At 39.9% G+C, this 14,276-nt stretch overlaps 1 protein-coding gene across 1 annotated transcript in view; it reads right to left on the bottom strand.

Annotated features, from left to right (window-relative positions):
- Positions 1-11,111, bottom strand: part of spred1 (sprouty related EVH1 domain containing 1) — a 40,270-nt gene extending 29,159 nt beyond the window's left edge. The window contains 4 exon segments of the mRNA XM_034195099.1: positions 9,433-9,497; positions 9,500-9,539; positions 9,542-9,658; positions 11,094-11,111. Coding sequence (XP_034050990.1) covers positions 9,433-9,497; positions 9,500-9,539; positions 9,542-9,658; positions 11,094-11,111 — 240 coding nt within the window.
- Between the last annotated feature and the right edge of the window lie 3,165 nt (positions 11,112-14,276).

The raw sequence follows: 14,276 nt of genomic DNA, 5'->3' as shown, positions 1-14,276 counted from the left end.
AACTTGCTGCTGTAAAGCAGGAGTTTATAACCACCTGCCTTCACTGTGTACCACAGAGCAAAATATAACTTCATTCCATCAAGAAAACAACTGGCAGATGATATTATAATAATAACAACAACAAATAATATAATGTGGTTGCAGCTCTAATTTAAATCCATTTTTGAATGCAAGTGCCTGAGTCATCTCAATATGTGAAAACGTCTTCAAATGCAAAACCTGCGGCTGTGTGTGTTTAACCAGAATCGGGGGGGGGGGGGGGGGGCCCCCGCAAGGAAGTAGGATGGGATGGCAAGTGGGTTCGGGTCCACTGTGCCTCTGGGGTGGTGATGGGGGGCGAGACTGAATGGAGCCGGAGCGGGTAAGGTGACGCGCACAGCAAGGCAGAAGAGGGAGGAAGCCTATTGCAGTTGCATGGAAGGGTGACACCCAACACACATTCCACATTGTGTTCAGAGAACCAGAGGAGTCACACGAGGACAGCAGATAGAAAAGAAATGAACTCCTGGACATGCAGAGGAAGAGAGGAAAACAGACAAATGGACAGAGTAGTGAACAGACAGCATAATGGCACAAAGAAAAATCTAAAAAGAGGGAATAATAAATGCATTTACAAAGGAAATGTACTAGTGCACATACAGATCCTGTGCTGGCTATAGCATTCATCACTTGTTTTGTTAGGTTCCAACACCAGAGGGGGCAAATCAAGTGAAGTATTTCAAAACAGTTTGTGATGTAATAAAGCCCCATTTAGGACAGGCACCCAATTCCAGGGGCTGTGCTATGTGTGCTACTGTGTTTTGTGTTCTTAATTCTGATTTTAATTGCTGTTCTGTCGCATATTTTGTCCATTATTCCAGAACATATATGCAATCACAGCTGTTCCCAATTTGCCATAATTCACCCAGAATCCTCCAACCATCCAGCAGGTGGCGTGCATGCGATATTACATAAGTAAAAGAAAGTTGTTGAACGTGATCTGGTGCATCACAATAAAACAAAGTCTAGTCCTGTCATGTTAATTTGTTATGGAGGTGGTGTGTTTTATCTGTATGTTTGTTTTCTCTTTTCTTGTAAGGCACCTAGCATGAGTCCAAGACAAATTTCCCTGAGGGGACAATAAAGTGTATCGTATCGTATCGTATCGTAATTCATCCTCATGTGCTCTTAATTTGGCGAGTTACAAGGTGAATATTGCATTTGAGCATTTGCTTACACAAGCTAGCTGGGATAGATTAATCCACAAAGTCACTCATTCACCTATTTTTTGCTGTACAATATCTATGGTTATTACTAGTGTAGGAGAAGAATAGCTGGAAAAGTTAAAAATCAAGACTATAGATACAAAGCATACATGACAATCAGGTCAGAATAATGCTGAATTTTTGAATGGCATCTATTAATATGATCTATACATTATACAGCTAATAAATCACAGTTTACAACAGCAAATGAGTGAAAACAAGGTTATCAGTGAAAACAGCCAAATCGAATGGGTTTAGCCATTAGGCAGCAATAGTTTGAGTTGGTTTGAACTAGTATACTATCTTCACAGCTGGAAGGGAAGACAGCTTAGCCAAAGATTTGTCATAATCCAAAAGCCAGTATGGTAAGTAATCGTCAACCAATTAGATGCGTAGCTTTTAAGAGTCAGAGAATCAGAGTGAGCGAGAGGAGGGAGGCAAAGAGAAGCAAAGTGATTGGTAGCTATATGGAGACCCAGCTGAGTCATCACCAGTACACTCTGTGCCGCATCACTGCGCTTATAGACACATCCCCTCCACCTCTCTTCTCCTGTCTCCATCTGATTCCACCTGTCCCCCTGCTCTTTCACTACACACATCTTTCCCCAATTCCTGCCATATCTTAGATTTTTCTTTTTCTTATGATCAAAAACAATGCCATTTCTTTTCATAATAAACAGCATTTCTGTTTTTTTTTTTCCTTCTCCATCCATCTCTAGTTCTCTGATGGCAGTTTCCTGTCAGGGAGGGTGTGCATGTGTGTGAGTGAGAGAGACGTGTGTTTTCTGGTCTGTTTCTGGCTTTAACCAAAACACTGAATTACATAAAGATGACCAAAAATATACCTTTCTACGTTAAATATCAGTGCTCAAACCAAACAGATTTTCAAACATTTGTAAACTCTCTGGGGCCTTATTTTTTTCTGCTTTCAACATAATTCACACAACTTAATTATGGTCTTTCATTATCCCTCAAAACTGTGATGTACAACACCGTGCATCAACGTATCCTTATGTGGCTTTGTGTGTTGCTGTGTTTACTTGCACTCATCACTCAGTCTCTGAACGTTCTCTCCCTTCCTCCGATGCCCTCAGACAGTCGGTGGCACTGTGGTTGACGCCGGTTCTCCTGACACTGGGTGGTATCCCAGCAGACATACATATGCCTGGGTGTGTGTTGTGGTGGATGGGGACAGGGACTCTGCGTGGGGATTGTGGTGTTTCTACCACATCCAGAGCACTTGTTGGGTCTCTGAGCCCTGTCTGGATAACAGCGTTTCCGTCACACCCTTTCTTGTGCCAAACACACTTGGATAGCAACGCGAAAACAAATGTTGACATAAGCGGTAAAACACAGAAAGCGATCATTTCTGTAAAGACGATTAAAAAGGTGATTTAGTTGAAAGGAGCCGCTAGTATCAAGGAGGTAGCAAAGAACTACTGCACTCTGTGCATCATGGTCTCCTCCTCTGTGTTTTGACAGATGGTTCTCCCTCCCTCTCACTCTCTCCCTGCTTGCAGATTTACACTCTCATTACACAGGCCCAGGATTATCCCAGTGCATCTACTGGATCTGTTTTGCACCTGATGTCATCACTGGTAGAAATAGGACACAGAATGCATGTGTCAAGAAAGTCACCAGCATTACAGCAACTGCAGGAAATGCCATACAGATTACAAGAACAATTTATGGTTTGTTCTTGAGAATGACCCAGTGTGTCTGTTCGCATAACTCAAAAACTATTGCTCTGATGACAAATTGTACATAGTGGCTTCTTTTATTGGGGGATCATAACAGAAAAAATCCATATCCTTTTGCTTATTCAGCATGTATAACAACGTGTTTCAACTCATCTCTGCTCTTTCACACAGATCTGCAGGCAGCGGTGAGCAATCTGTGTCGCAGAGCCTGTTTCTGTTCACAAATCAAAATAACGCCATCTCAGGGAGAGGGCCATGTCACTGAGTGACAGCAGAGTCGCTTTAACTGACTGTTTTAGTTCAATTTCTGTGTTAAAAGCACATCAAACCACACCAACATACTTCTGTGGTTTAAAACAGCATTTAAATTTCAGTAACTTTAAGCGTTGTAAAGATCCTTCTCTGTCGGAGTGAAATGTTACTGATCACAAATCAGATCGACTTCAGATGAGTCATACTACAACCCCTGGCAAAATTATGGAATCACCGGCCTTGGAAGATGTTCATTCAGTGTTTTAATTTTGTAGAAAAAAAGCAGATCACAGACATGACACAAAACTAAAGTCATTTCAAATGGCAACTTTCTGGCTTAAGAAACACTATAACAAAATCAGGAAAAAAAATTGTGGCAGTCAGTAACGGTTACTTTTTTAGACCAAGCAGAGGGAAAAAAATATGGAATCACTCAATTCTGAGGAAAAAATTATGGAATCATGAAAAACAAAAGAACGCTCCAACACATCACTACTATTTTGTTGCACCACCTCTGGCTTTTATAACAGCTTGCGTCTCTGAGGCATGGACTTAATGAGTGACAAACAGTACTCTTCATCAATCTGGCTCCAATTTTCTCTGATTGCTGTTGCCAGATCAGCTTTGCAGGTTGGAGCCTTGTCATGGACCATTTTCTTCAACTTCCACCAAAGATTTTCAATTGGATTAAGATCCGGACTATTTGTAGGCCATGACATTGACCCTATGTGTCTTTCTGAAAGGAATGTTTTCACAGTTTTTGCGCTATGGCAAGATGCATTATCATCTTGAAAAATGATTTCATCATCCCCAACATCCTTTCAACTGATGGGATAAGAAAAGTGCCCAAAATATCAACGTAAACTTGTGCATTTATTGATGATGTAATGACAGCCATCTCCCCAGTGCCTTTACCTGACATGCAGCCCCATATCATCAATGACTGTGGAAATTTACATGTTCTCTTCAGGCAGTCATCTTTATAAATCTCATTGGAACGGCACCAAACAAAAGTTCCAGCATCATCACCTTGCCCAATGCAGATTCGAGATTCATCACTGAATATAACTTTCATCCAGTCATCACAGTCCACGATTGCTTTTCCTTAGCCCATTGTAACCTTGTTTTTTTCTGTTTAGGTGTTAATGATGGCTTTCGTTTAGCTTTTCTGTATGGTAAATTCCCATTTCCTTTAGGCGGTTTCTTATGCCGCATTCACACCGGGCGCGACGCGAGAGCGACTGCAGCCACAGGTTGCCATGTAATCCCTATGTAGGACGCCTTTTGGCGCCAAACCGCGCAGCGTGACGCGATGGACGCAAGTGAAGCAATGCGAGTGAAGCGATTTTGAGCGTTTTGCGCGTTTGTGGCGCAATATTGCGTCGCGTCACATCGCGTTGCCCTCCTCCCCAAGTTAAAAATCTGAACTTTTTCGTCTCGTCGCGCCGCGATGACCAATCAGGAACTGAATATGTAGTGAAGTGGAGATGTCTGGAGTTTGACTGAAGATGTGAACATGTCCTGTATCTGTTAGCAGCCTGTGAGCAGGACTTATGTCTCTTTTGTCCTTATTTCACAATCATGACAGAGTTTTTGAGCGAACAGCAGCACCACAGCAGCAAGGAGCAGAGTTTCTTTTTATTTTATTTTACGTGCGCGCACGCGCGAATCGTCCTGGAGATTATTTTACTTATTAACTACAAAACTGTATAATAAAGCAAATGGTGACTGGTTCTAACACAATTATGACAGAGATGTTGGAGCAAGCAGCAGCCCTACTTGCAGCAGCGGGAGCGGAGCTTTTTCCTTTTCTTTTTTTTTTTTTACGTGCGCGCGAGCGAATCGTCTGTAGAGAATATTTTATTAATTAACTACACAGATGTATAATAAAACAAATGGTGACTGGTTTCTAAACACAATTATGACAGAGTTTTTGGAGCGAGCAGCAGCCCTACTTGCAGCAGCGGGAGCGGAGCTTTTTCCTTTTCTTTTTTTTTTACGTGCGCGCGCGCGAATCGTCCTGGAGATTATTTTACTTATTAACTACACAGCTGTATAATAAAGCAAATGGTGACTGGTTTCTAAACACAATTATGACAGAATTTTTTGGGGGAAGAGCCCAGCTGCAGCAAGCAACGGAGTTTCTTTTTTTTCTTTTTTTAATTGTTTACATGTGCGCAATGCGAACGGGACAGCTGATCCTCAAACTGGGTTCCCGCAGAAGGTGGAAGGACGCTGAAAGCAGCCGTCACCCAGACCCAGCTCCTGCAGCACAATAATGATACTCTCTGTATTGGGAGCTTTCCACAGCAACTCGCTCTGTGTGCTCAAGGTCTGTCATGTTACATTGACTGACAACCGGAGCCGGCGAGCGGAATGGAAGCTCCTCCTATTTGATGACGCACCGGGGCAAATTTTCGCAGCGAAAGTCCACCCAAGCAGAGCAACACACCGGGCGAAGGAGGCGCGTCCGTCACCTGGCGACCCCACGCAAATTGTAGCGTCTGATCTCGCCCGGTTTGTGAACGCAGCATTACAGTTCGGTCACAGACGTTGACTCCAGTTTCCTCCCATTCGTTCATTTGTTTGTTGGTGCATTTTCGATTTTTGAGACATATGCTTTAACGTTCTCTGTCTTGACGCTTTTGATGTCTCCTTGGTCTACCAGTATGTTTGCCTTTAACCAACCTTCCCATGTTGTTTGTATTTGGTCCAGAGTTTAGACACAGCTGACTGTGAACAACCAACATCTTTTGCAACATTGCGTGATGATTTACCCTTTTTTAAGAGTTTGATAATCCTCTCATTTGTTTCAATTGACATCTATCGTGTTGGAGCCATGATTCATGTCAGTCCACTTGGTGCAACAGCTCTCCAAGGTGTGATCACTCCTTTTTAGATGCAGACTAAGGAGCAGATCTGATATGATGCAGGTGTTTGTTTTGGGGATGAAAATTTACAGGGTGATTCCATAATTTATTCCCCAGAATTGAGTGAGTCCATATTTTTTTCCCTCTGCTTGGTCTAAAAAAGTAACCGTTACTGACTGCCACAATTTTTTTTCTTGATTTCTTATAGTGTTTCTTAAAGCCAGAAAGTTGTCATTTGAAATGACTTTAGTTTTGTGTCATGTCTGTGATCTGCTTTTTTTTCTACAAATTAAACAACTGAATGAACATCCTCCGAGGCCGGTGATTCCATAATTATTGCCAGGGGTTGTATAAGTCACACCGGAGTTTAAGTCGCAGGGCCTCCAAAACTAATAAATAAATAAACACAACTTATATTCTGTAAAATACAGTAATTGCTGCCATGCGACTTTAAAAAAAAAAAAAGAAAACCAGAAACTTTTGGAATTTTGTTAGGAATGAAAACAAAATCAGAAGCTATATATATATATATTTTATGTTCTGGAACAGAATCGTTATTTTAAAATAATGGTAACCGGTTAATAGTTTTTTTATTCTTGAAAAGGTTTCTGTTTACAGTGACCTAGTGAGGTTCACTTCCGATCCTTGACTTAATTTATTTTGGTTGTTGTCGGTCCTGTGTTTCACACTGAGTAATTCACCTGAAGCACACAAACATCGAGGGACTTCTTTAAAAACACTGAGCTTATTGGTATTATTTTGCTTTTTTTGTTGTTGTTGTCTTGACGAATCATTAATGGAATTTATTTTTGAGGCAATGGATGCCTGAATGGAGTGATGTGACAAGGGACTTCTTTAAAAACGCTGCATTTCTTCAGTAATTTTCACGACAAGGAATTAAAGTATTTACCAGGCATCACCTGATGTTATCGTCAGGCTGTGGTGATGAATCCAACTGAAACAATGCAACAGGTCAGATTAAGACTTTATGTTTACTGTGTATGAATGTTTCAAATATTAAAACCAGTCATTATTTTGGTACCCCCGAGGGCAACACAGCTCCATGTCTTTTAAAAATGCACAAACACACTGCTTCACCTTAAATATGCAATAAGTCTATTTCAGGTGATTAGCATGGATCCTCTTTCTTTTAAAAGGCTTTATTTTACCCAGTTTCCAGCACGCAGTGCTGTCTTCTCCGTTTTTTCATGGGAGCCTTACAGCGCCGCATACACGTCTGGCATATACACTCTTTTCAGTGTCCCACAGTTGACATGTAATGTTATTAACTGGTTCGGGAACAATAGTTTTTTTGTTCCAACTGGTTTAGGAACATCAATTTAGTTGTGCAACCCAAAACCAGAAATGTTAAAATACCGTTTCTGTTCAGAACGAACCAACTGGGAAAAATTCTCGTTCAAAGTCCAATAAACTAAGAAATTTGCAGGAAACTACTTTAAATTTCAAAAGTGTTATGTTATATTTTACAAGGTTTCTATGTAGGAAATACTCAATCTCATAGGACTTTGAATCAGATTGAGAGGGAAAGAAAAACATGGTCAAGACCACCCATGAGTGGGACATAGCCCACTTCTCAACTTCAACGTTGCAGGATTATAGGGTTGTAGTCCTTTTTATTTTTTTACCACTTGAGTCATTTCATGATTTTTTTTTCAGCATTTCCTTGTAATTTTGTTCCTTAGTATTCACAATAAATGACTCACAATCTTACATCAAATTTGCCAATGTGACCAACCTTCGCTGGTCTTGAAACAATACAAAATTTTGACTCCCATGGGTTACACCCTAGCCAAAAAGACCTCATCAAATGGTTTCATTGGTGGTGCCATCATATGATGTGGGGGGACGTTTTCTGACCCTTAAAGGGTGTGCTGGCAAACAATGCCATTCAGCTGACACAACCTAGTAAACATGGGTTACCAGAGATCCTGTTGGGAAGAAATCAGAATATTTGTTTTGCTGGACACAGATCACACTGTGTCAGTTGACAAAACTAACTTTACAATTACAATGTTTTTAATCGGCTTGTCACAAATGAGCCAATAGGGATACAAAGTCTGTTCTGTAAAGCTGTATTACATGCGTTTTTTCCTATTTTGTAACTCTGAAATCCGACTTACCAGTTTCCTTCAAATGAAGCATGAACTTCAAACCTGTGCATGCCTTTCAGTTTCCTGGCGTAAACTTGGTATATCTGCTAGTGGAATCCCTCCAAAACCATACTTTATCAGCAACAAATATAGCTGTAATTTTGCAATATGGCACCAAAGTAAAGTACGTTATAATAACTAGATTTCAACAAGAAAAATTTGCCAAATTTGAAAATCAAAGGGACTACACCTTTAATGCTATGGGGAGCTGGCTGGTCAGGGAACATGCAGAAACATGTTGCATGGACCGTAATTTTAAAAGACATTTTGTGACATTCAAAACAAACATGAACTGAGGATATGATCAGTAGGGATAAGAGTTTCCAATTTGTTAAATGCTCATTTTTCCACTTGACGTTGAACCAAAACAATGAAAATGCAAGAACAGAGGTGCAATTAAATATGTTACAAGGCACAAATGCAGCTATCCCTTAATTGAACAAGATTATTAGATTAAAGCGCTTTGAGCATCTGATTCAGATGGAAAAGCGCTATATAAATGCAGTCCATTTACCATTTACCATTACAGCACAATAATATTTGCACACCACTGGCTATACAACAAACACAGCTGCCGTTCAGTCTCACGTTTAGAATCACGACGTAAAACAGATTTTCCTGGTGTGTTATGTTCAGGCATGTTGTGCTTTTTTGATATTAAACAAATAAAAAAAATTAACAGGACATGTATACATAAAAATGCTGTGGAATACGACTCATGCAAGACTTGTGGAAAACCAGATTACCCAACCCCTCTTATAGTCTTACAGTCCCTGCCAAGCTTCATGCATGTTTCCTACAATCCTCATCTCACATTCTCTTCTCCTGCCTAATCTGCCCTTCTGCCTGATGATGTCACCATGCATCACAGCATCACGCAATTCGCTCCTATTTTCAGATACCTGCTCCATGGAAGAAAGCCAAACAACTACTTCCTGTGTGAGTGAGACGAAGAAAGAGTGGGCTAGCAATAGGAGGTCAGGGTGATCTCATTGCAGAGAATGCATCATCTCTAATTTGTACAAAATAAAGTACATAGAATGTGAGAGAAAAGGAATGGCTAAATCGTTCACAATGCGGACACTAACAAGCAAGTTAAATGCAATTATGCGTGGCACGTGAATAAGCCTTCATTTTGTGTAACCGATGCATTACAATTTGACAGGACTCACACATATGCTATACATGTCCTTACCAATTTGTCTTTAAGTCTCTCTCCCTTGATGTGGAACTCCACAGCAGTGGGGGTGGGACTGGGAATGGGCTGGGACTAGGACTGGTGCTACACGGGCTGAGGTTGCTCTGCTGCTTCCTCCGCTGCCTCCACTGTGTGGTACTGCTGCTGTCATCCGCCCGGCTCTGACCTTGTAGACGGTGATACAGCTAAGGCCTCCTCCCCCGAGGGGAAAGCCACCCACCGCCTAGGAGTCCATCCGAACAAGGGTTTTCACTGAACCACTGCTCTCACACGGCCGCCCATGAACTGTCACTGGGGAGGGTTTTTGGAGAGAAAGGAAGGAGGCAGAGGATGGGTGGAACGGAAAAATAAAACCAACATATAAATTAAGAAGCGTATTTGCTATCCGACTTATCTATGCTGACAATGATGCACAATGTTTAATTGCATTTCCTTCAAGTATGTTTCCATCTTGTATCTTCGGTAAAGACATGCGTAATTTAATTACACAGCTTTATATGAAATGTCAGTCCACATAATGGTGAAACAGACAGAAGTTTTGACCCACATCAGCCAGCCAATGATAAGGACACCATCTGTCCAAACTACGTTTTCGGCCTCTGTTGCTCTGCTATGCTAAAAACTTTGTACTTACTACATATTTAATCCTCTCCCTCCCAACTCTTCTGTACTTTGCTGCATGGTGAAACTGTCTGATAAGACCGATGATTAAGTTGTGCACATATCATTCATCACAGAACCAACTGTGGACAAACTGTATCTGCATGAATTACTGACCAATTCCCATTTAAGTCAAAATGGGAGCCTTGCTACTGTCAGGACATGAAGTTTGTAAAATGTGTAAAAAAAAGATTATAATTTTGCCTGGGCTGAAGAGGATTAAAGACATGCAGATTAGGTGAAATGGAAACTCTATAATTGTCCAGGTCTCCCTTGCAAAAGGGGTCTCGATCTCTTAACCTGGTTAAATAAAAAAATAATAATAAATAAAAATACTTGGTATATTGTGATAATAGTTTTGTGTTTTGTAATTGACACTGTATTTTACACAATAGTAGTCCATCATTCCAAACTAAAATACTGTAAGTATTGACTTTTTGAGAATGAATACTGTGGGTGAGATATCTCGTTCTCTCTGTTTCTGGTCAGCTTTTAACCATTCAATAAAGGAAATATACAAAATCGAAAAAACCAACAAAGGACACAGGAGTGCAACAGTAAAGTCAGTTATGTATATCGGTTCAAGGCCACTTGCTGTATTTTGGACTCGGGTGGTGGAAGTGTATACGTGGACAAACTAGTGTATTGTGACAGCTGTCCGTGTCATGGTTACAGTACGCTGCCTATAATCTGTAATGTCAAAGTAATGTCTATTTATATTTGCGTCTCGTTCATCCAGTTTCTTTCAAAATCTACACCTCTTCAGTGGCTTTCTGACCCTACTTTAGATGTTTCCATGATTAGATAAGAGACACGGTACTGTGCCACCGGAACCGACAAAGGTCAGGGTGTACTGAGGGCTACGTTTTGCACATCCCTTCTGGCTAACATATTAAGACTGTGGAAAATCTGACATAATTGGTCAGAGTGTAGGAACGTGGCTGCAGGATGTTGTGTCACGCACACACTTGCTGAAACTGGTCAATGTGCGGACTGACCAATGGAGATGAAATCATGGTCACAAATTTTTGGGTAAATGTTTCATCTGTGTCAAGTGGCTAAACTTTAAATTGTGCTTAAGGGAGAGCAATGTAGCCAAGAATAAGGATAGACAAACAAACAAAGTAAAAGGTCTGTGATCAAGCTCACAGAATGATCCTCACACTCTGCCATACTTTGCATTTACAATATCGTGGTCATAAATCTTTTTGATGAAACATCATAATTAGCAAACTGGTCAACCTGTGTAAATATTAATTGACAGATTTAATGTGTTAAAAGTGAAAATGCTGGAATAACATGACCTGAAATATTTAACAAACTGGTTTTAGGATTGACTACATCTGAATATTAGCCTGAAGTTTTTACATTGCATTTTGTGTAAACATATTACAAACAAAAATCTGATCATGACAATATGTCAGGCCTCATTTTTTTTTTTTTTTTGACAGGTACATAGCTTACAATTTTTGTAAGAAAAAAAAAATCACCCATAAGTAACTTATTCACACACTATTATCAGGGTCCTGCCATGCAAAGCACTCAACTGCACACTAAGAGCAACTTGGTGATTAAGGATCTTGTCCAAGGGGATCCAGACTTTGCAGTCTGATGCGGATCTGAACCAAGATCTCTTGGCCACCATAGTAACTGTAGACCATCAGTCAAGACCTTGGTCTTGACCCTAACCCTAACAAGACTAGCATCACATCCAGGGGGAGTCACAGACTCAGTGTCCACACTAAAGAATCAGATAAGCAACGGCACCAATGGACCTCAGAGACTGTGTATAATTACTTCTATAACAGATGTAGGATTTGCAATTTTCTCTTAGCAAATTGTAAAAGCTCTCTTCCTCTTTTGACCCCACAAAAAAAAGAAAAAACAAGCAAGCAAACAAAACTCATTAGGTCCTGTAGTGTTGAAGTACCATATAAAAATTACATAACTTGTAGGAGGAATGTTTCAATACCAAACTTTCAGCAACCCACACAGACTCAAGTGTACCTTCTGAAATGTAAGTTACTGGCCTTCTACAATTGTTGTAGTATTGAAATTAATGATAAAATCATGACACACTGTGTAGTAGGCTAGCTTCTGCAAATGGCTGTGCTTTCCTTATATTGCCCTTCCTTTCTAAATCTTGACCTAACTAAACAAAGGCAACCTTTGGTCTCTACCTTCCCCCCCTGAGCCAACTTTATGCCCAGATTACTGGTAGTAATTAATGTAAGAGCCAGTGAGCATAATCCTGAAGTTTAGCTTTTTCCTTTGTCTCAACCCCCGCCCTGTCTCTATCCATTGTCAACTCACCCTGCAGCTAAAGAGCCCTCTTAAGATTGATGACTTTAAATACTAATAAACAAACTTCCGCATGATGAACAACTCTTCAAACACACAGGTAAATCCTATACACACAAACAGGACTTTGACACCTGCTTCTGGACCAAAGAAAACAGCTTATATTTGTTTTTTACTGACCTTGTGAACACATAGCAAAAAACAAAACAAAACAAAAACACAAACCCAAATTGACGTTAAGGGCTGAAAAAAATTCAACAATGATCCGGACCAATTTGAATCAAAATCCATCATGCAAATTTTATGAAACATGCAACTGTTTGTAGGGATGGGTATCGAGAACCGGCCTTCCTTTCGGGTATCATTAAGAAATTATTTGATCCACCGACATCATAAGCTTTGTGCTTAACGTTCTGTTATCGTTCCTTCAGAGTGGCCGTTGTTTTGGGGGTGGTGTTTGTCAGGAAAATGATCTTTCTCTACACTGATTACAGACCTGCAGCGGGTCCGTAATCAAGTTTTTTTGCAGCGCGGCTTTGCTTTGAACCTTGAAACCAATTGAGCAGTGGTTTGCAGATTGAACAATGCTTCGATCTATTGCTTCGTTTATTCTTTCTTCTTTCACTTAATTTTCCCCCGCTAAAACCCTAAAGAGCATACGTCTGTGAGTATTATTTACCTTTTCTATGTTAAACTGACCTGTTATGAGTCTTCTGAACAGTTGATAGATGTATTTTATAACTTAAAAACAGGAGCGATGCTAACGCTTTAGCATGTCTATAGCATTTTCAATGTTAAAAGTTAGCATTAAGCAGTTGCAGCTAGGTCATCACATTCGGTGCATTTGGTTTTCAAATTGTAATATTTCTTAAATTTATTTTTGTTTATATATTAATAATCTATGATTATTATATACAATATATACTTATTATAACAATTTTAGAGAAAGAGACAAAAAGAACCTGAATAGAAACACACAGAAAATATAAAGCAACTAACAATGAACATACATAAAAAATAAATAAATACATACGAAAGTAAATAAGTGTTTTCCTGTGAACACCTAATGACTCACACCTCCATTTATCCCTGTCTTATTTAAGTTTAATGACAGGTTTGTTTCGGTCCAAACCATATTTTCAACGTGTTCATTTCTTCAGTGATTTCCTCCAGAACTACCTGCCAACTAGAAAACTGCTGCATCTAGTAAGAACAAAATACTACTGGAAATGAATTTGAATAAGGAAAGTTTTTTTTTTTTTTCCCCCTCACTAAATGGATGCTGCACTCACTCCAGTTTATCTATCTGGAATAGTCCCAGATTGCATTCAGAGCTTCTAGAATTGAAACATTTTCGTGCGGGTGGTGTTGGGGGGGTAATTTTGGGTTTCAGCTTTTCTTGTTTTTTCACCACTTTCATCCCTGAATATGTCAATCATGTGTCACTTTTGTGGCGGATTAAAGTTACTAACTGGGACTCCTGTCTTGTTGCGAGAAGGAAACGAGAATCGTCCTCCGTTCTGTTCACACAGCTCCAAACGTTGCACGGCTCTCCGACGAGTCAAGTTAGAACCGATAGAATCCAGTCTGAATTAATAACTTCAAAGCGAAACACCGTTTTGTTTATTTTACTTATGTCGAGAGATCAAGGATACAGTGACCAATTTCATATTTATTTACTTTAAGACTTAATGAAATCCATAGAAAAACCTGGTAAAGCTACTTTTAGTACAAAATTCACGAGGGTATCGATAAGGGAATCGATAAGGAATCGGATCGATAGGATAAATCTTATCAATACCCATCCCTAAAACTGTTGTGAAACAAAGTTTGTCTGATCTGGTTTTGATTGCACTGTAATATACTCAACAAAAATATAA

The sequence above is a fragment of the Thalassophryne amazonica genome, chromosome 19, assembly GCF_902500255.1.
Source record: "Thalassophryne amazonica chromosome 19, fThaAma1.1, whole genome shotgun sequence".
Taxonomy (NCBI): domain Eukaryota; kingdom Metazoa; phylum Chordata; class Actinopteri; order Batrachoidiformes; family Batrachoididae; genus Thalassophryne; species Thalassophryne amazonica.
The sequence above is the reverse complement of the archived record's forward strand: the minus strand, read 5'-3'. Positions and strand labels throughout refer to the sequence as shown.